This window comes from Aphis gossypii, chromosome X (genome assembly GCF_020184175.1).
Source record: "Aphis gossypii isolate Hap1 chromosome X, ASM2018417v2, whole genome shotgun sequence".
In the NCBI taxonomy this organism is placed as follows: domain Eukaryota; kingdom Metazoa; phylum Arthropoda; class Insecta; order Hemiptera; family Aphididae; genus Aphis; species Aphis gossypii.
Window position 1 is genome coordinate 9900887 of NC_065533.1, and position 23925 is coordinate 9924811.

The 23925-nt window shown below is 24.5% G+C and overlaps 2 protein-coding genes across 6 annotated transcripts; both read left to right on the forward strand.

Moving 5' to 3' along the window:
- Positions 1–1953: 1953 nt before the first annotated feature.
- Positions 1954–12796, forward strand: LOC114124458 (tubulin glycylase 3A-like). Of its 2 annotated transcripts, XM_050207155.1 has the most exons (14): positions 1954–2526; positions 2778–2907; positions 3003–3220; positions 4516–4713; positions 4773–4970; positions 7756–7972; positions 8036–8126; positions 8325–8489; positions 8718–8971; positions 10374–10692; positions 11794–12014; positions 12109–12367; positions 12431–12563; positions 12642–12796. In XM_050207155.1, exons 1-12 carry the CDS (start codon positions 2077–2079, stop codon positions 12342–12344), a joined length of 2697 nt encoding a protein of 898 aa, XP_050063112.1. In that variant the 5' UTR covers positions 1954–2076; the 3' UTR covers positions 12345–12367; positions 12431–12563; positions 12642–12796. The 2 variants fall into 2 exon arrangements, with proteins under 2 accessions (XP_050063112.1, XP_027843514.2); XM_027987713.2 differs by lacking the exons at positions 12109–12367; positions 12431–12563; positions 12642–12796 and having other exon boundaries at positions 1955–2526; positions 10374–10709; positions 11794–11958.
- A 2203-nt stretch (positions 12797–14999) lies between these two features.
- LOC114124440 (inhibitor of growth protein 5-like) lies at positions 15000–23816 on the forward strand. 4 transcript variants are annotated; one of them, XM_050208105.1, is made up of 11 exons: positions 15000–16010; positions 16096–16120; positions 16183–16243; positions 16316–16387; positions 18810–18938; positions 19048–19182; positions 21009–21214; positions 22227–22441; positions 22612–22729; positions 22821–22932; positions 23041–23816. In XM_050208105.1, the coding sequence occupies exons 3-10, from the start codon at positions 16216–16218 to the stop codon at positions 22929–22931; spliced, it is 1014 nt and encodes a 337-aa protein (XP_050064062.1). In that variant the 5' UTR covers positions 15000–16010; positions 16096–16120; positions 16183–16215; the 3' UTR covers position 22932; positions 23041–23816. The 4 variants fall into 4 exon arrangements, with proteins under 4 accessions (XP_050064062.1, XP_050064061.1, XP_050064059.1 ...); XM_050208104.1 differs by having other exon boundaries at positions 15000–16120; XM_050208102.1 differs by having other exon boundaries at positions 16096–16243.
- Positions 23817–23925: the final 109 nt, after the last annotated feature.

A 23925-nucleotide genomic window follows, 5' to 3' on the forward strand; every position in this document is an offset into this window, starting at 1 on the left:
TTATAATATTAATATTATAAACATGGTTATTGAGTGCTTGAGTTATATAAGTTGATAAAGTATAGTATAAACATATTATACATATTATTATTAATTTTTTAGATTCTGAACGAAGTGATGAATGTATTGATTTTACAATGATGTGTGTGTTTTTTTTTTTTTTGTGTCTGTGTACAGCATAACTAGTCGAAATAATGCTCCAATTTCAAACTATGGGGATGGTTTCCGATGTAAAAGTGAATATCCTTGGTGCATTATAGAGGTAAAAAGTTAACATTTTCCAACAGTTTTCAAAAAAATCGAGGAAAACAAAAAAAAAAATGACGGAAAAACGGCAATTTTTACGCAAAAACCAGTTTTCGACCAAATCGATTTTTTTTATGGTTGTAATTCAAAAACTAATCACTGAAAATACTTGAAATTTTCAAAATTTATAGTTTTGTGTTCATAACTAAGGATTAAAATTATAACACTAAGTTCTCCATAAGTTTTCCTTCAAGTAGAGAAAACTCATAACATCATTATAGGAAAAATTGTTATGTGCGTTTGAATTTTAAATTTTTACGAAATAGTGTAACGACAACCATTTATCCCAAACGATTTTAAATATTTGTTATTATTCAAAAAGTATAAGTCGTAGATACTTGAAAATTTTACCAGTTATTTAGATTGGCATTTTCTTTACATGATTTAATTTTTAAAATATTTTGAGTTTTTTTGAGCTATTTATAGACAACTGAAATTTTCAATTTTTCAGAAAAATTTTTTTTGAAGTGTCGATAAAATTTTTTTGGCCCTATCAAAATACTTGAAAATTTTATACAAAGTTTCTCATATGTTATTCTTATAGTGATTAAAAAATTATAAGAATACATAGGCACAATTTTTTTTATTAGCCTTTGAAGTAAAGTTCAAATTTTGACAAAAATTCGTCAAAATTATGAATATTTGCAAATTATTTTGTAGGTATAATTCTTAAAAATGTTTGTATTGGTAGCTAAGAGTTGAAAATTTAATACAAGATTTTTCATAAGTTTAGCTTACAATAATTATAAAAGAACTTAAATGTTGATGTATTCAGGCCATTAAAACATAAACCACCTTTTTCACCAACCACTGGAAATTATATCCTAGGCTGACAAATCATCTTCGTTCAGAATCGTTTTTCGTATACAATGATACCTATCATTGCATTCAAATTTAACCTACCCTAGTCCGAGGTCAACCCCGCCTCCTAATGTACAGCAGAACGGTACCCACTTGCCCACTTTTTTTAAATTTTGATTCAAATAATGAGTCACTGGACGATTTCCTTCATCATGTGCTTCATGTAATGTTTTTATTACGTATGTATGTGTTATGTCAGTCATATTTTTATTTCTTATGATATCAAATACAGATTGTAAATTTTTCAATAATAAAAAAAAGAATTGTATACAAATAACTATTAAATGTTCTTGATTCTTACAAACTGTTAAAATTCTAAGTTGTTACGGTCATATAAATGAGTATTGAGTAAGAACACTTTTGAGAAATGTATGTATAAATATTTAAATATTTGAAAACCGATAGATCATACATTTATAAATAGTTCAAATTTAGAAAATTCTTTAAATATTTTATGAAAATTTCTTTGTGTAAATGTGTGCTTGATTCGCGGTAGGTACACACTGATATTGATTATTTACTATTAGATAAAAAGCATATTAATTTGCATAACAGAAATAGTTAATGAACAGTGAACACATTTAAATGTGAAAAATAATAATAATATAAGGTATTAGGTATCTATTTATAACAAGTCCCTTAATAATTTTTATTCAGAAGATTCTTAAAACATTAGTACGTAATTTTTTGCCAAAAAATTGTAACGGGTGGGTAGTATTATATTACCTATATTACATCAATCGACTACTATAATCTTGACATTTCAGTATTTATTACCATAGATACAAACATCATTATACAATCTTAAATAGCAGTATTACACATTTACAAATTAAACATAACTTAAATTCTATATATTTTAAGCATATACATAAAATTTACACAATCTGGAAGACAAAAGAACACACAATGAATTCTAACAAAAACACCAGAAAAAAAAAGCCGTTGATGCCTCGTAATGATAATAAACCATTAATAAATCAAAAAGATAAAACTAAAGCCTATACACTTGACACGCTTAATAAAATCGCTGCTAATGAAATTCTTGAAAACACGTGCAATCCTATTTCGAATAATGACCTCGATAATGAGGTCACAAGTGACACTAATACAAATGTTAAACAAGACGGTTTTAATCAAATTCCGGAATTAAAAGAAGAATCTCAAATCTCAGAACAATCAAAAATGAGTAGCCTCAGTAACAGGTACCAACTAAATTCAAAAAACTATGTTCAAGAACTACATAAAGCATTGATAAAAGAGTGTAATCACAATTTATTAGATTACACCTCTTTGAACGCAACATTAGATTTCGAATCATTGACGAATGTCACTAGTCGGACGTTGAAAGCTATACAGGTTTAGTAGAAACTGAAATAGATAAAAGGATAACATTTTTTACCTTATAAAAATCTTTGGTACGAATAAAATATTGAAATATATTAAATATCATGGCATTTTTTATGATACCTATCGACAGTAGGTAATATGATATTAATTGCAACTGTAATATTGCTATTGAAATGTGCATTCATAATACTATAAACAAATGTAGGTACATAATATGCATTTATCGTTAAATGTTGGTATCGTTTTTTGATTGTTTACAGGATCAAAAAATATTTTCGGTATTAGGATATTTTCCAACAATTTCTCTAGAGATGAACAACCGTGGGTGGGTAGAAAAACGAGATCCGTACAGACCGCCAACAAATTATTCTCATTATTTAAAATCAGCACGTAAATATTTTAAAAATATTCACGTACACATAGCTATTAATACCTTAGATATCCTACAAAGTACAAATTTATAAATGTTCAATTTTAATTTAAAGCATACATGGTTAATTGGATTGAATCACCTCCGCTTTTATCGTCAATTAATGAAAATGAAGCTATCATAGAGCGCCTGAAAAGTGCGCAATCGTGGAGTATACTTAAAGATAAAAGATCGGATTTTATTTTTGTCACTAGAAAACGATTGATTAATTGGTCCAATTTAAGTGAATTGACATCCGTTAGTCAGATGACAAGACACGTGTTTTGTACCAAAGTACTTTTTACGAGTAGTCATTAAATATTAAGCTTAATTATTGAGAAATCATTTTAAGTTTTCCTTCTTCTTTAAATTAATTAATTTTTAATTTTTAAAACTAATACTCGGCTGAGAACATTTTATAAATTGTAACTTTGCTATCACACGTTTACATTTACAAAAGTAAATAGCACACAATTTATAAAACATGTGTGGCTATATTGATGGAATTTTTTTATATAGGTAACTCTTAAAAAATATTATTTTTAAGATAAATTTTAACTTAACATTTATAAAAAGAATCACTGTGAAATGAATAGGCTATTGGAAACTGAAAGCCATTAAAATAATTAAAATTAACATTAAACAATTAAAACTAATTATTTGTATTTTAATTTATTAATGCTTATTTAAACAGGCTTTTCTGCCTGTTCGAGTTATGCGCGTAATTTATTTTTCTTTATTCCAGTCTATATTTCAGTATGGTTTGTTGGTCTGAGGAGGGGGGGGGGTCAAATAAAAACGCAGTTAGACCACTAAAAATATTTCAAAGAAAAATTGTTAGAATTTGATTGAATAAAAATACTTTTGTAGGTTTAACTGCAAACAATTTTAAGCTACCTATTTAATGTGTTACCATTCGAGATTGTAAATAAAAAGGTACTTATTTTTTATACCTATAATAATACATTTTGAATCTTTTTTGGGTGAGGAAAATATATATATATACATAAGGAGAAATGAGGGCTTTTGATATTAGAAATGTTAGAATAATTTGTTACATTAAATCTTTTGGTCAAAAATTCATCGATTATTTCTGGTCCTAATTATTATAATTTAATACATATAAAAAAACTCATTTTCTCCTCAATCGGGAAATTTTTTTTTTTTTTGGGGGGGGGGTTAATGTATAAATATGTTATATTATGTAATAAAATATGAAATTCTAATTATTCAGTCTTATTTCAAAAAAAAATTCGAGGGGGGGGTTAGGTTAGAAACCCCCCTGGCTACGACCTTGTGTGTTAATCATTATATTATATTGTTAAGATTAAGAAAATTGTATAAATTATGAGTATAGTACCTACCTAATACAAAAATAAAATTGTCACCTAACTACTTAAAAATATTCTTGTTTATTTTAAATACCTAATACTTAATAATTTTTTTTAAATACTAATGATAGAACTTTTACAAATTGATTAGCTTTGTATTATAGTTGAATATTTATCTCCATAATTATTATACTTATGTATTATGAAACTAATTAATTAACAATCAGGTTAGCTCATAGTATCTATTTTGAAATATAGACTGGTTTGGCACAATGTTTAGAATTATACAAAAATTCTGTGACAAATTTGATGTTTCCGAGATGTCATTATATTCGATCTGAAGCAGACAGTGATGCATTTATTGAAGATTATATTACAACAGCGTTAGTAAGCACACTGAAGATTATTGTAAAGGGGATTGAGAATAATAAAAAAATGTTCTCTTCAAATGGCAATGTAACAGTTTCAATTTAATAATAACAGTTCAAGAATAATATAATTTTTTTCCTTACCAGATACCATACAATTTTATTGATTTTGTAAAACGATGTGTATCAAAATTTCTGAATAAACACATAACTGGTAATACAACAAAAAATTTATGGGCATATAATTGTCAAAAAGAGGTATGGAACGAATTTATGATTCATTACACAAAACTGATCATCGATAACAATGCAAGATTTGATCATGAGTATATATATGAATTAGAAGTAAATCAGTTGTATAATGATTATTTAGCTATATAATATTGAGGTAAAAATTAAATATTTGTATTGAGAGCTTTCGTTTCTCAACGAATATCGATTCTCTGTTACCTGGGTCTTTGGCAAAATCATCAAGGTTTACCAAAAAACCCCGAGGTGCACCGAAGCTAAAATAATTTTATTACTAAAAAGCTCGGAAGTTGTATGACTTGCATATTGTTCTCTATAATTTCAATTTTTAGATTACCAAGCCAAAAGTCAAAGCAATAGAATTGCGATTTTAAAAATCGAAAATTTATAATGCATATTTTTTCAATAAAGGAAAAAATGCATATTTAATTGATTTTCATATGCATATTGTTCATACTCGTATTTCGTGCCGTAAATAGAAAATTGTGTTTCAGGTGATAGATATTGATTATTTGAATGTAATTTTAGTATTGGATTTTTGATAAACTTAACTTTCAAAGTCATTCTTTAAGTAGTTTTCAATTTTTTAGAAAATTTTTTATAATTATTTTGTACTGATTTTCGATTTTTATTCCAAATTTAAATATAGATATAAATCACTGCCTCCTCATTCAAATTACGTGGTAGGTAATCAACATTAAACTTGAACGATCGATTTAACCTAACGTATTACGCAATACTGTAGTTAAATGTTTATGTAACGTGATAAAAATAATACCATAACTATAGGCCTTTTTGTTCTGATTATCATCATTGTTAAAATATACGTTTATTTATTGGGTAATATTTTACTAACAAAGTTTAAAATTTAAAATTTTTTGTATAAGCTATATATTTTTTAAAAGTATTGTTTTATTTTGACTGAACATTATATAAAAAAATGTTTTAAAAAACAATAATAATAATAAGTATTAAAATAATGAGAGTTGTTTGATAAAGAATTGCCTATATAGAATTATTGTACATATTTTTTTTTTATTATTATATGTTTTACGGACGATTTATAACTTTCAAAGTTATTTACAAGCTTTTTAAGGTTTTCTTTTTAAAAAATTCAAAACATTTTCTAAAGACGTTTTTTGCGAATTTTTAGGGCATAAAATCTTAGCTATAATAAAATTTATTGGAATTAAATATACCTACTCATAAAGTAGGTACCATAGAATTTGTATTAAATTATTGTACCTACCTATATGGTACCTAGATATTAGTTTTGACAAAAACTTATAATGGAATGTATACATAAATAATGTTTGTTTAAGAACACCAGTATATAAATTCTATAACATTACAAATATCATTCCAATAAACATTGTACGTAGTGTATTTATGATTATATCACAATATATTTTAAAAAGCTATTACCTCTACATTTAAAACAAAATAAAATCACGAGGATATGACATATCCTATATATCCAATATTGTCTTTGTAAATAAAGTTTGGAACAATCTACGTTACAAAATTATAAAAAATTTAAAATTTTGCTCAATAATAAGTTTATAAAAAATTTACAATTTTATTGATGATAAAAAGGATATGATTAAGGATATGGAAAATTGGTATTGTATGGATACAAATTTATTAATTCCTAATTAACAAATTAGGAAAAATAGGGCATACGTTGTTAACACTTATTATAAGAATTTCTTTTTAACAAAGATTTGTAGGTTATTTTGACTCAAAATTTTACAATTACCTATAGTATATTTAAATGTAGATTAAAAAAAAGTAATCCTTAAACCAAAACGTGTAAAAATATTATACATCTATTATCAATGATTATTATTGAATATTGAATTTGAATAAGTCGTATAATATCCTATATAATATATTATTATATGCACACACACACAAACACACACACCATATTATACGTTGATTAATCAGTCAAAACTCAATAGTATTAATTTATGTATATTAAATTTACTAAATATGTTTAAAATATCCGGTTAACGGCTTGATGCATTTTGTAAGAGTAATAAATTCTATTATAATTAATATAAACTTATATATATATTAATATTTCATTACAACCTATGTAGAAAGAAAGTATATATAAGTAATATATAAAATGGATAATTGTGTTGTTATTAGCCATTAGGTATTTATTTATGATATTGTACTGTACTTATTTATAATATTATCCATACATTTATGAGATAAAAAAAATAAAATTTTAAAATGTATTTTCTACTTCTACCTAAAGCATGACTTTTTAGTTTATTGAAACCAGGTTTTTTAAAACTAGATATGTTATCTCAGTTATTACACGTCATTGACTTAAGATTTTTTCAAGCTAGCATTTATAATCTTAATAGGTTCAATTTTCTAACATCAAAAATTTTACAAGTATGATACTTTTAATGATAAAATATGATTACATCAAATTATAGCGCTTTTGATGTAGGTTTTTTTAGTTTCAGTGCTACACTAATGTTATATTTTAATTACTTATTTCGGAATGATGTAATATGATCATACCGATTTTTCATTAATATGACTTAAGATCTAGATAAAAATTGAAGTGTTTATTTTGGTTTGACTTTAAAAATATAAAGATGTTTGAATTTCAAAAAAAAATATATACATACATATTAGGTATATTTAATTAAATCAATAATTTTACAAACCAACTTTTGGATGGTGCATATTTTTCATTAAAAAAAAAATTACCCAAAACACAGATATACGTAAAGCACCGTATTCGGTATTTTCAATTCACTACGTGTAAATATCATTTTTACTACCGATTTGTCAATGGAATCATAATTTATGATGTTTTAGTGACTTGAATTTTTTTATCTGTGTTATTCTATAGCTAGATGTCTATGCAAAATGTAAATATTTACTAGAAAACGTGAAAAAATATTGTCCTCAACACTATATAGATGGAATTACCAACACATGGATTATAAAACCCTCTTCGAACTGTTCAGGTCATGGTATTATGTTGTCTAGAGATTTGCATACGATAAAACGAAAAATCACTGAAGCCGGTTTTTTGAGAAATAATTATATTTTACAAAAATATATAGGTAACAAGCTGTAGTATTTCAAAATAAAGACATAATAACTACCAAAATTATTATTATTATTAGAAAGACCACTTTTGGTTTATACGTGTAAAATTGATTTGCGACAATGGTTTTTAGTGACCAATATGAGTCCAGTAGTTGTGTGGATGTACAAGTTAGTATTCAAATTTACAGTTCGAGAACGTAATTCTATGGTGTTATGATACTATATTACATGAGTAATATACAAACATTTATATTATATAAATTCCATTATCATTTGTTATATAGTCAGAACACCATAAAAGAAATGTACGCATATCAGACATCATGAACAATGTTCAAATACCTAATAATTATTATTTTTTTACAGAGAGGGTTACGTTCGATTTTGTGCAAACAGTTTCTCAATGCAAAATATGCACGAATCCATTCATCTCAGCAATGTCCGACTACAAATGAAATATCGAAAATTTAGAAATCCACAAGTACCCGATGAATGTATGTGGGATTATAGAGAATTAAAAGACTATTTGAGGTATAAATCACTTTACTACACACATTTTAGGGACCTTATAACCATCGTAATTTTAGTGAAAAACTACTCATATTTTGTAGGTATATAAGTTCAAACAGTTGATACTACGTCACAATACGTAATGCTTATCCTGATTTTCATCCTAAAAAACTATTGAAATTTCATTATAATCATTACATATTGTATAGGTATTTTTGTGTAACCGAAGTCTTGTGTTTTATTTTTCAGAAAAATTGGACAAGAATACGTATGGGACGAATTAATATTTCCCGGAATGGGTGAGAGTATTTACGCTGTGTTAAAGGCTGCTACGGACACTTCGTTTTACCGTGATAAAACGTTTCAATTGTTCGGAGCTGATTTTTTAATAACTGAAAACTTTATCCCTTATTTGATAGAAATCAATTCCATTCCCGGATTGAATCCGTCAACGAGCATTATCGCCAATTTGGTGCCTATGCTTCTTAGTGACATCGTGAAAGGTATTTAATTGTAGGCGTAATGTTGTCAATTATTTGAGTTGGTACTTACATTTATTTTAATAAGTATTGATTTTTATAATATCTAGTATACTAGATTTAGTACATGTATTCTTTAAGTATAGACAAATATATTTTATGGTAAATATGGTAAATATTCAATGAAAATATACATTTTTATTTTTACGAAATATCCAGGCATAAAAAAATTGATTGATTAACACCTTTCTTAGTAAATATTTTATTGTTGACTAGACACTAGAAGTAAGTTATAATTTCTTAATATATTTAAATCGTCACGAAGTCCAATAATCATTTTTTAAATTAAAAAAAAAACAGTTTGAATTATATGTTTAACAAATATTGAATAATAATATTAATTTAAAAAGTGTATATTTAAAACATTACGAAAAAAGAATAAATTTATTCTATACATTTGTAGTTTATAACTGATTTAGTTAATTAGGATTAATTTTCTATTTTCATGCCATTTCTTTTGGTTCACCCCAAGTCTCCAAAGATTCAAATACTCCTAGTTTCTCCAAATAATTTATTTTACAAATCGCTTAAAAACAATGTAATTATGGTTTTAATTAGAATAGCTGTGTTTAATCATATTTAAGTATAAACGTTTATACGAATAACTCCCGTTATCAAATCAAAAACTGTATCAATCAAAAATGTCTATTATAACATTTCCGTCCTGATAAAATTAACTACTTAACGGTTTTATTAATTCGACGTGTACGTTTTCTGTACTTACGTAAGAAAGCCACATAACACTTGGGGTTGAAACATTACATTGGTGTAAGATCGTTGTATTATATGCATACAAGGAAATTCCTAGCATCCTAAATAACATTTATTCATTTAATATTGAATTTCTAAGGAGTTTTCATTTGAAAAACAAAAATTTGTATTTCTAAAAAACACTTCTTGTGTAGCACAGAAAATTTCAAGTTTGAAAATTTGGGTTTTAAGTATAAGTAGGTATTATTTGAAAATTCAAAAATCAAATTTTGAATAACTCCAGTGTTGGAGAAGATAAAGGGCTTGGTGAGTCACTCTATTAAGTATATATGTAATATTAACATACCTGCAATTGGCAGTCAAATGATTTTGTTATGGTGGTAGGATGAGACCAATTTTTAGCATGCACTATTTTTAAAAACACAGTCTAAGGATAAGAGATCAGTTAATTAAATAAAGAAAAGTTATTTAATATTAATAAAACTGTTTATTAAATTTCTAAATATAATCAATATATGTATATTATAATACCTATGTATTACTATAAGTATTAAGTCATGGAGAGATATATCTTCTTTATCCCACCCTCTGTTTGACCTTCCCTAATGAACATAGTTTTTTTGGCGTCCGAACTTTCGTTTATACTATATTATAGTAACGGTGGACTATGGGAAAAACTCAAACGCCGACACAGGGCTGTTTATGAAAGTTGTGCCGGAAAAGTGGAAATCAGCTGCCACGGTGAAGTTGAATTCGGTTGCAGTCGCCGTAAATAGAGGGAATTCGTACAAATCTACAGCGGGTAAAGTAGACCGTGGTTACAATGTACTCAAATCGACGGTGGCCACGAACGTTGAAACAGCACCGTTCATGACTGGATACCATCACCAGTGGATGGACAGTGTTAATAAAAAATTAGCAAAATTGCGGTTACGGATTGATAGCCAGAATACGACGGACGACTGTGGTTCTATGTACAGTAAACATCACAGTACATGACATTTTAAATAACTATGATATTTTATAGATGTATATCAATCGTTTAACTCATAAAATAAATACCATTATACAATTATATCTATTGGCTACCTACCTACTGTTAAATTATTATATTTTAATATGTAAAAAAATTGTCTTATAATTAATGATTTGATTTCGGAGGAAAAATACATACTAGGTATTTATAAAATAAACATTTTTAGTTAAATAAAAATATATATTGGTTAATAATTTAATATAGGTATATGTCTTCACTATTTAGAATGTTTTAGAATGTTTTCGAATATTTTCAATTTATTTTTATATTATAGTGATTATAGTTTTCATCAGTGCCCACTAGAATCACAGGTCTAATAACCAAAACATTAATTGATGAGGTATAATTTCAAGTTGCCACTTGCAATTTTCAAATGTTGCAGTCTAAAGTGTATTTATTTGTTTAATTTACCTACTTGTATTTTCTTATTTTGACACAAATTCAGAAATTAACCTATGTTGATATAATATTCTCGTACCGTAATTGTGGGTGAATAGGAACCGACGGGAGAATAGAAACAACATTTTGAAATAAATTTCATTGACCAATAACTACAATCTAAATATAACTATATTTATAAGTTGTTGATGTATTAAATTGGTTATGTTATGAAGAATCAAATTATTATTGTTTTTAAATATTGCACCGACAGCTTGCAGCTGTGTTGTTATCTTGCATAGATGATAAAATCGCCTTGATAATAAATATATTACTAAAATAATCCATGAATATTATCATATCTTCTAAGACTGGGTAGAACTGTAGAAGAAAAATTTCTTTATCTAACTTAGTGCAATGTTACAATTTGCATTCTGCATGCTTTTGATAGCGTTTAATATATTTTTTTAATACCTTATGTATTGTATACTTGTTTCGTTTGAATAAATTTAAAATTAATATCAACACCGTCAACATTATATTCTTATTGATTATTACATTTATAACCATGGAAATATTAAAAAATAATCAAACTTTTGATTTACTACATGGTTATAAACACATTCATCTTGATCGATGCAAACACACTTTTATACTGCAGGCTTGTATGTAAAAGATGGCAAAAACTTATTGACGCATATGTATTTCAAGAAAAAGCTGCTCTAGAAAATAAGTTTGTGAATAATGTTCGAGGATACAGCAGTTTTTCACAAATCAGTTCAAATGATATTAGAAAAATAGAATTACCTTGGTATGTGTTTTATGTAATAAGCAAATTTGATCCATTCAATAGAAATTTGATTAAAAACCATTGTGGGCAAGGTATGTAGTAAATAAATTATAAATCAGATTTATACCATTTTCTGAATTTAAAATAATTTATACGATCTTATAATGGTTTTTATATTTAATAAAGACCTTTTGAACCATTGGGAAACTGACAAGAGTGTTTTACCATCACGGTCATTGATGATGAGTGATACTGATTTATCGTTTATTTCCCAAACACTACATGGCGAACATTTGTCTGATCCAGATTTTGATGGGCATACAAGTTTTTTTAGTGTAGATTTTGGACATATACACACAGTGTATCAACAAATTATATTTAAAGATTATGGCTTGAATGATATTCTTATGAAAACTCTTTGACCTAAAACTGTATTTAGTTCAAGGTAATGTTACTTGTACTTAAGATATTTTTTTTATATAAATTAACAAATTAAAATACTTTGCAGGTTTAATATCGCAGAATATAACTGCAATATTATGTTATATAGATTACAGGCTAGTGTTCATAGTTAAATTAATGAGACTAAAGTTGTAACTGTAGATTCTATTATTGAAGAATCATCAATCAAATGGGAAAGAGTATGTACTTTTATATAATACACCTAATCTAATATTTTTACTTTAAAATATTCTAACTATCATTCAATATTATGTTAGGTTTCAGATATGATTGAAACCATGGGCCATGAAACATACTTAAAACTAAATCATTTTGTGAAGCGCTTTTTTTCACAATTATTTATACTTAGTAACTTGGAAGTGACCTGTTCTGTTGTGAAAATATTGCTACCAATAAAATATAAAAATTCTAACTTGCTTTAATCTAGTTAAAAAATACTTACCTATCTATCTATCTGTTAAAATATTAATAGTACAAATATTGAAAAATTAAATATTTTTATAATTCGTATTTTCTATACTTAATATATTGATAAGTAATATTAATTAAAAATTATATTAAAATACTTAATAATATGAATGATTAAGATCAAAGAAATTTAAATTTTTTATAGCAAAATTTAAAAGGATTATATTGTCTAATTTGTTTTTTATTGTTACAATTACATTTTCGGTTATTTAAAGAATATATTGAATTAAACCATGGTTTATTGATTATTGTTTACAAATATATCATATTTATATAATATTTTTAAAAGTATTGGTTTTTTTTCAGCTGTAGTAGTATTGTTATATTATTTTTTTTATTATCATTTGAATTATTTATATTATGCAATAATTTGATAATTTTTGTACAGTGTATTCAAAATTAATTCAAACTACTGTTTTACTAATAGAAAAATGAATAACTAACATAATATCTTTAGAAATATACACTGTTAGTTTCCAAAATGTTATTCATATGCAATACTTTATCATTGAAGTCAACTACGTCCATGACAGTAACCTACTCCATTGACAAGGTGAATCTTCTATGTAACAGAGAAGCATCTTCAGTTTTATTTTTATTTACACAAAATATATTTTAAAATTAGGTAGGTCAATTTAACATTGTCTATTGCCTAAACCACTTAATTTACTATACAATTATTTTTATTTAATAATTTATAACTAACCAAATAAATTAGTAAAATCATTAACTTCTGTTGTTATAAATTTATCTTATAATATTAATATTAACAGAAAGGCATCTTATTCAAAATATAAAATATATCTAATATTAATTATATAAAAACATAGATACTATATGTATGTATATATATTTATAAATGTATATTATATTATATTATATTATATTATAATTATAAATTAGTCAATATATAATAATATGAAATAGCAAAAAAATAACAAATTCATGCATACCATACATATTACCTATTGTTTATAAAAACAAGATTAAATCACATAATTGGAAGTACTTATAGCTTAAATTTACTAGACATAATATATCAGATTCTATATGCTGTATATATATATATATATATATACAGAATGTGTGGTATGAGTTTTGCACTAAAACCTTGTTATAATAAAATTGAACATGTAATATAATGATAAATTTTATACTAGTTAAGTAGAAAAAAAAAATATATTACTTGACTGTATTATATTCAAATTAATTATGTTATACTTAGACTTATATCACATAAAATAATTACATGTAGCCATGTAGGTATGTACTTATAGTGTGCTTAAATTATTTCTTATCATAATAGTGTTGTAAAATTACCAGAGGAGATATAAAAAAATTTCCTTCAAGTGCAAACCACGGGTTTTTTAATATCCATTCAGTTCATTTTTTAGATTAATTTTATTTATTTATTTTAGCTTTCAACAAGACTTTTAATAATAACTACATAGAATTTTCTTTCATTGTATTCGGTTCTCAGCCTATAAACGAGAAGGAAAATTGTGTTAATTGGGAATCAATACATCCATACAACTGACACCAGGTTGGAGTTGATACAGCAACCTTCAAGTAAAGGAGGGAGACAAAGCGGACAAATGGGAGCTTATGTTAATACATTGGTTGTTTTACCTAACTAAATGTTTTACATTATTTGTATGATCAAGTGTCCAGGTGATGTGCACATAAGATTTAGTTTGCTTATTTTTAACGTTCATTTTTTTGCATTTGCATTTGCTTAAACCTTATTGTTAGTAATATCCATTTTATATTATACACTAATAAAAAAGTCTAGCTGATGATGTTCACTTATAAAAAAATTTTATGTTTTATATTTATATCTATATATCTTAATATCTACTATAATTAACATCAGAAAATTATTAGTCTTATAAAATACTAAAATTAATCATTCAAAATATCCTTAAATTTAATTAATATCTTCATTGTCACATTCTAGATCTTAAAAGTATATATTTTACTATTTTCTTTCTACAAATTATTTATATTAAGTAGGTATATTTACTATCTCATTAGCTTTATAGTGTTTTTTTGTTCTTAACGACCATTTATTAGATGATTTGAAAATTATAGTGTATTTCAGCATTATGTATTACATTCGCCACATTAAATTTTTGAGTTATATATTTTTTTTAATTTTAGTCGGTCATTTCAAAAAATGTTTTGATTTGATATCCTTACCAATGTGATAAAATACTTAAAAAAAAAAAATTATTTAAAAAATTAACATTAAATCATAAAAATGAAAAAAACTAATTTACAAATTAATAACAGGTCTTACGTCACCTAATATTACTGAAAATGGCAAAATTGAAATATTTACAATAAAAAATGCAATAGTTGCATTTTACTGTAATATTGTTATTTGACATTAGTTTATTGTTAAATAATATTGTTCTGTGATAATATTGATATGATTTATTTAAGTGATAACGTATGCCGCTTCCCCTTGGAGACCGTGTTCAAAACCAAAGTCAACCGATTAGGCCAACATCACAGTATCTATACCCTGTTTCAAAAAAAAAATATATCAGATTTACATAACAATATCGGTTTTTCTCGTGGCCACCCGGTATGTTCTCTTTTGAAACGGGGTGTATACTCTATAGCCTGCTGCAAGTGAAGACCGCACACGTCTCCTCTTGGAGAAGTGGGGTAGTATCATGTGTATAGAGATAAATAGATCACATGTTCTCCTAACCACTTGTGATAAGCATTAACAAAGACCCTGAAGTCGTTGCAATGAACAATATGGAAAAAAAAAATATCGCTAAAAGAACCTTTATTTTTATACCCTGCCTGGTGAATTCAAATCGAATCCGTGATTAAAGCATAGATAATAAAGATCTTTATTATCTATGGATTAAAGGCGCTGGTGATAGTATACTTGTAACTGCAATAATTAACTCTATTCAATATTTATAATTATTTTAATGGTAGCTATGGATAGCTGATGAATAGTGCTGTTTCATTGATTCTTGTGTATTTTATATTATTTGATATATTATATTATATATATATATATTTTATTTTTTATTTTATTTTATTATTATTATTATTATTATTAATTTTTTTTTTTGAGGTTAGAATTCGGACCACATGTTTGAATTTGCATTATCAGCTACAATATTTATCAGAAGGTAAGTCGTGACTCTTGAAGAGTATTTGTCGACCCACAATTGAATCACTACTGCCGAAAGCTATAATTTTACATTGTTTTTCTAGACGTAAAACGTGGAAACGGTAGTAGGTATTATTATTGAGTGTAACATACTTGCTACCCAACCTAATTAATTTATACATTACATATAGTTAGCCGTTGTCTGTGATCTAAATATCATTACGATGACGCACTTGGAAGATTTCCTTGATAGTAAGTTTTTATGTTAAAATAATCTAAAACTACAGAGTAACTTATTCATGTTATAATTTTGTTTTGTTTAAGAACTCAAACACTTGCCGCAGGAGTTTAGAAAACGCACTTCTGAAATTGAACAACTGGACTTAAAAGCAACAAGTATGTCATTGATTATAATTTCACACTATTAATTAAATAAATAATTTGCTTTACTAATTAAAGAATTGTTAAACTTCTCGTTTTAATAATTCTAGCTTTAATTGCTGAATCATTTTCCTTTTAAATTATTTAATTATGTACCTACTGTAGGCTGATACATTTTAATCTGAAATCTATTTTTTAAACATTATTAATAGGTAGGTAACATTATCTTAGTATAAATACTAAATCCAATAATTCCAATAATACAACATGTTTTATATAAAGAGCTTTGGAAACTATATTATTTTATCACTAATTAGTAGTTCCTGATTAGGTCAGGTTAAAATAAATAAATTAGAATTTTATGGGATCAGAGGTAAAGCTTTAAATTTATTTACTTCATACCTAACTAATAGATCTGAAGTTGAAAAGTCAACGATGTATATACCAGTATTTCTCTTGTAACAAAACATGAAGTCCCTCAAGATACAGTCCTGAGCCCAATTTCGGTTAAGGTTTAAGCAAATAGTGAAAATAAATTATATGAATTGTCTACTTCTGTCTAAAATATAGTTAGAAAATAGTTTGAATAATAATATGTTAAAGCTTAACTTGAATAAATCTAGGTATATACATTTATGTTTATCAAATGCATCAATTAATTGTACAAACTAATTATACAAAGGTATAACATTTTAAAGTTTAACGAAAATATTCCCTGTGTAGACACTAAAAATGTTAGTTTAATCAAGTATCTTAGAGTAATATTTGACGAACAATTTAAATAGTGCTATTGATTACAACATATTGCTAAATTAATTCAAAAATTATTTTATGTTTTTAAAAATCTAAGACAAATCTTGAATCCTTTGTTGTTAAATAGACTATAACTTGCACTATCAATACTTAGTAATATAATAGTTTGAGGTGGATCGTATCTTACAATACCTTTCTTGAGAATCTACAGATTACGATGTAGGGATTTAACTTTACACAAACCAAGGTTAAATCATACATTAAACATGTTTAATGGGTTTAGAATATTGAATTTTAAAACACTTTATTTTAAGAATATATTACTATGTTTATTTAAGACTGATCTAACAATGTTTAAACCACACCATTCCTATGATATAAGATTAAAAATGTTAGGTAATTTAAATTGTATAAAAGTAAACAGACATTTTGGAGAATTTAATACTGTTAATATAGGAATAGATTTATGAAGAAAATTAAATATTGATATCTCTAATTTCAAAGGAAAATCCATGTTAATTAATTACTTACATACTTAAGATCTAAATAATGTTAATTTTTAAACATTATTCATTTATCTTATTATATTTAGTAAATTTTATATTGTTTACAAAAAAAAGAAGTGATAAGTTTTAGTTACAAATATATTATTATTATGTACCTATTATAATATACACTCTAACAGACTGTTTTAAACAAACCCATCCCAAACACAAGCTCTACTTTTTGGAGGGTTGTCATGTATTATAATATATTTTATATGATATTATTGTTATTTTTTGTAATATACTTAATATATTATTATTATTAGCGTTAATATTAATTTTTAATTTTTTTTTTTTTTTTTTTGATAACAGGATGTCAGGTAATAAAATAAATTATTATTATATTATATATAGCTATTAGCTAACTATGTGTGTTTTATTAAATGGATTTTAGATATATTTCAAATTGTATTGCTATAAGATATTATATTTTACAATAAGGTATCTAATTACTGTGAAAATTAACTAAATTTCTTCAATTTATATATAAAAAGGCAATACATGTTAATAGATTAGTTGTAATACACGTTTCTTACAAAAAAGAACTGCTCAGCAATAATTCTAGTAGTATTTTAGTATTTTAATATTTTCTATAGTGAAAACACATTTTATTAATATGTTTTATAGGTTTTGATAGACATTTAATAAATTGCTGTTTATAAGTTCATTATCGATGCATATAAGTATTATATCAGTAATTATACAATTATACATGTGGGTAATTTATAATTATTATTTATTATTTATTTTATACAATGTCTATTAAATAAATATAGTGCATAATAATCATTTGAATAAATTATTGCTATAAATTGATAATCTAACACAAAATATTAAAAAAAGAGAAAGTTTCTATTTAAATACAAATTAAATGAAATATAATATGTAAGAATTATCTTTTTATTTTATTTTATTTTATTTTTTTTATCAAATAACTGATTTTAAACCTTAATGCTAGTTATATTTATAATATCTCTTTGTTATCATATAAGAGTGGCTTAATGATTTAGTATTGTTCTATAATTTAACACTGACCCAGTTGTTATGTTATCTTGTAAAAACCATTTTTTGCTGGAGCATGACGTTAAAAATATTTATATATATAATTATTATTTATACAAATTCATGACTGTTTTCAGATTCCATGAATATTGTAAAACAAAATGTAAATACTTTGTTTTCAACGGCTAACGATATGGAGCCAGATGAAGTGGATTCTGATTTTGAAACTATTATGAAAATTGGTCACCAAGCTCTTAAGCATTCTGGTAAATATAATCATTTGTTTATAAAATATAACTTGATTTAATAATACTATACTTTTAATCTTACTGGATTATAGTACTTTTTAAATTTAAGTTTAATCTTTAATTTTAGATGAAAAAATTCAAATAGCTGACAGTTTGCAGAAATTAATGACTAGATATATAAACCATTTAGACATTGGATTAGAAAAATATAGAGCAGATTTGAAAATTGATAAAAAAAATGTCACTGAAAAATTCGAAAAAAGTAATAATTAAATATATATATATTTTATTTAAAGATTTTTGAATAGATATTAGATGTATCATCATGTAATTTCCTACAGTAGCTATATTTACTTCAACTGCTTAATGGTCCTTAACCATAGAATTACTGATTGAATAAGCATGATAATAATTTTATTTAGGAATATGATTTTCACATTTATAGTAGTAGTCAGTAAGTATATTTTAACTTGAGAATGGAATTACATATTTTCATTAAGATATTAAATAACATATTAGGTATGTAATATTTGATATCTAATCAAATATAAATGTTTCATACATTTCTCAGTAAATTGATGCTGATTTAATTTTATATGTTCTTATAAATTTGAGAATAAATTTTGTAAAGAACACTATATTAGTGAGTATTAAATATTTAAAAATAAACCTCAATTTTTTTTTTTTTTTTTTTTTAATGCATTTCTACATTTTGTTTTACTTTAATTATTGTATTTTTTATATTTCATTATTATGTTGTTGTTTTTCTTTAAATGTTAAACTTGTATCTTACATATTATATATAATTTGTTAGAACACACCGAGTTGAAAATGCAGATGTTTAGGTTCCTAGTTGAATATTTAAAATAATTTTAAAATGAAACATTTCAAATGAATTAAAAAGTTTAAACTATATTGTAAATATTGTGAAAATTCAGTATCAATAGATTAGAATTTTGTTAGTAATATAGTTCCATAACCAGACATCAATAATATGTAAATAATGTAGTTAACATTATTGTTTATAAACTTAGTCTGGAACCTAATCATTCATTATCTTTCCTGCTAGATAAATACAATCATATAATCAACTAATTTTTCAATGGTTCAAGGAATTTTATCAAAGACATAAAATAAGAAAATCCATTTTTATTCCTTCTCTGAATTTTATAAACAACAAATATTTACTAAGGTTATATATTTCATTTTTTTGTTTTATACAATAAAATTTGTTTTCTTGTTATAAAGTAACTATTAATTTATATATTTAATATGAAACTTCCACACTCCAACTTGTTTCTGATCTCTTTATTATTATTATTAATATTTATTAATAATTATTATGTATTAATTACATAAATGTGAATTTTAAATAATCTGTATTAGATATGCCTGTGAAACCACACTCTTTTTACAACTTGGCTGACCACTTATATTTTATTTATATTTAAGACGTCTTTGTTTATATGCTTTATTGACCCAACATCTTATATTATTACTCATGTTTTAATCTTGCTTGTTAATACTTAACTGTTAAAACTAATTGTAAATAACAAAGTTTAAATGAAACAAAAAAAAAAAAATTGAAGAATTGACAGATTTACTAATAACTAGACCTAATTGTGTGCTTTTTAAAAATAAATAATAGACATATATATTATTTCCACCTTATTTTGTCTTCAAAAATAAACTAAATAATTTATTTTCATGACATAATTTATACAGTTTTAACTTTTTATTATAAATAGCATAGTATGTATCCAGCTTTTATTTAGGTATATAAAATATAAAGTATCTAAATCATCAATTTTTTGGCAAACGGTATTTATTTTTAATTTCTATACACCTTTATATTATTTATAAATCATAGTTGTTCATTCTTATTTTGTTTTTAATTTTGTTAATCTTTGCTTAAAATAGTACTTTATACTTTTAGGTAATCCACCTTTTAAGTAAATGATAAAAACATTTATTTGCAGATAATTCTTTATGTTAATATCTACTAAGTATCTATGTTGTCTAAGTATCTATATATAAATATATATACAGATTTCGATGAAAATAATATTAATTATTCTTATATTGCAGAGATAGATAAATTCTCTAACAGCAGTATCATGAAAGAATCTATTGTGACAGATTCAAATTCTTCTAGTAGAGATGGTTTTAATTTACTACTTGATACAATTCTTACCGAGACTGAAATGGATCAGTTTCCATTATCTGACAGTTTGGAACATATGGAAGCTGATAACTCGGTAATTTTAGCAGCCGAATCCAAAGTTTCTAAAAAGGTAAGCAACTGGTGTTATTATTCTGCTATAAACTATGTTTCAAGTGCGTTAAATTTGAATAATTCTAAGAAGTAAAATTTTATACAAAAGATGATTTTGAGTGAAGACGGTCTATTCCTGTAGTATATTTCATTTTCTTTTCGATTTAGTTACTAAAGTAGTTAATTTTAGTTTTAGGATTATAGTAGATTGATTTAGTTTTTGCCGAAAACATTGAATTTATATGATTATAATATTATACATATTTACACCATATTATAATATTGTTGTTAAATTTTAAGTTAATGCCACTTCAACATAAAATAGTATGAATAAGTTTATGGAATAAAAAGGTAATACTAAATCTTAAAATTAATTAAAATTCATAATCAATATCAGTAAATTCCTACAAATAATGTTTTTGAATTATAATAAATAATTAACATCATAATTCATTGTTTAAATATATAATTTTGTCTAAATTTGAATTTTTAATTTCTCTAAAAGAAAGATTGTGCATAGGTTTTTAATATGTTTATACAGACATTAGAACAACTTGTGTAGGACTTTGTACCTATAATATATGAATTTTTAAGCGAATTATAGTTATGTAAGATGTTAAAATTTTAAAATGTTCGTAACTCATTTAAAAATTCAAATATCAATAAAAGCCTACGATATACTCTAGATTATTATGATCATTATACGATAATATTTATCACCTTTAAGTTTGATAGTAAATAAATTGACCTTAATATTAAAGCTAACAGCATAAAATTGATTCCGCTGAACAAACATTTGCTGTGTTATACGTTCGTAAGACGGAGACAATACCTCCAAATGTGACGTCTTCTAAATAAACATATTATAATTATTTATTGTTTTTGATTTATTTTTAATATAAAATTTTTAGTTCTTACTAAAAATACAATTATATTTATTATGGTTAACAAAAAATAGCATGATATGTTAAGTTTATATAATAAGTTAATTTATTCTATTTAGTATTAATATTTTATTACATTTTTTTTAGTCGGTTAAAAGACTTAAGTCAGCCAATTTAAAAGCATCTACAACAGCATCTACTACAACATCTACTACAGTATCTACTACATCTACTACATCTACTTCAGCAGCTGATGAGAAAACAAGTACAATGACTTGTGCAATATTACCAGAATCGCCTATAAGTAATAAAGTACTATGTTCAGATAGTACAAAAATAAATCGAGCTAAAAAACATTCAATGCAAGTATTAAAATATAAATTGTTAGTAATATTATCCAACTTTAATAATATACTTTACAATTATATTTTGAGTAGAGAAAAAAATCAATTGATATTATTATTCCATTGATATTTACGGTCATTCAACTTAACTTGATTTTTTTTACATTTCAATAATAATTATTTTTCAGAAATTCTAAACGAAAAAAAACTGATGTAGTGGCAACGATTAATGATTCAGATAAACGTCTTTATTGCTTATGTAATGAAGTAGCGTATGGTAAAATGATTGGTTGTGATAATAGCAAGGTAGGTATAATTAGAGTAATAAAAAAAAAAAAATTGTACATTGGTGTTGTGTAAATATATGTTTTTACATAATTTATATTTTTGGATTTAGTGCCGTTATGAATGGTTTCATTATGAATGTGTTGCTATTGAGTCTGAACCAAAACATGAAAAATGGTATTGTCCAATGTGTGTTGTTAAATTGAAGAGAAAACGATGTTAATGTAATGTCATTTTATTTATTACCACTTTTTACTCGAATCTTTAAAAATATACATACCTATACCATAAATATTAATATATTTTTTTAACCTTTCTTTATTATTTTATAGGTACAATTATGGAAATAAAATATTTTGATGATGCCTAAAACCTATGGAATCATAAGAATTGTTGCACTAAAAAATAATACCTCTGGATTGTGTTCAAGTTATAGAAAAAAATTGATTTCAGAATTTAACCGGCTTGCTGTTATATTTAAATTATTACTTATAAATTTATTTTTCCATATTGTTATACAATAACAACATAAGAAGTTTATTTTTCGAAATTCTAAATAATTTTGGACATTTTTCAAGCATATTTTATGCTTTTAGCTTTTATTCAGTCATAACTTACAAGTCATGATCATTAGGTACTAAGAAATAACTTTATGATCATAATTACCTATAACTTTTTTATTTATTATTGTTTTATATTTAGTAATTCCAAAGATATTGAAACCATATTCAATATAAATAATCATGATTTTTTTTATAATTTTTAATATTATTATTATTTTATTAGTAGTCATACTTAGATTCATTCCAATGTTATCATAATATTTAGTAAAATTAGTAAGTGCTTTTACGCGGAGGTTGAACTAAATTATCGTATCTATAAATAATCAGCTATACATTTTCTTTTGTTACCTACCTTCGCGAAAACTAGCTTTATGTATATGTTTTATGACTGATTATTAAATGACATTTTTTCATTTTTAAATAAATTGTTAAGTATGTTAAGTAGTATCAACACAAACTATTTTTTTAAATCAAAATTCTTTAAATAGAGTTTTTCTCTAAATGAATGTATTTATAAATTATTAATATATACATAATTATTTTGGTAATACTTTAATTTTTATTTATTTCATAAATGTATGAATTTATTATAACAGTGTTTTAGGCAAAGTGTTTTTAAGTTAATTGTAAAAATGTATTTTGTTCATAAAAGAA

Coding starts and splice junctions, on each gene's coding strand:
- LOC114124458 (XM_050207155.1), top strand. CDS start 2,077: ATGAATTCTAACAAAAACACCAGAAAAAAAAAGCCGTTGATGCCTCGT. Junction 2,527..2,777: donor GGACGTTGAAAGCTATACAG/GTTTAGTAGAAA, acceptor GATTGTTTACAG/GATCAAAAAATATTTTCGGT. Junction 4,971..7,755: donor AGTATATATATGAATTAGAA/GTAAATCAGTTG, acceptor GTTATTCTATAG/CTAGATGTCTATGCAAAATG.
- LOC114124440 (XM_050208103.1), top strand. CDS start 16,216: ATGACGCACTTGGAAGATTTCCTTGATA. Junction 16,244..16,315: donor CTTGGAAGATTTCCTTGATA/GTAAGTTTTTAT, acceptor GTTTTGTTTAAG/AACTCAAACACTTGCCGCAG. Junction 19,183..21,008: donor CACTGAAAAATTCGAAAAAA/GTAATAATTAAA, acceptor CTTATATTGCAG/AGATAGATAAATTCTCTAAC.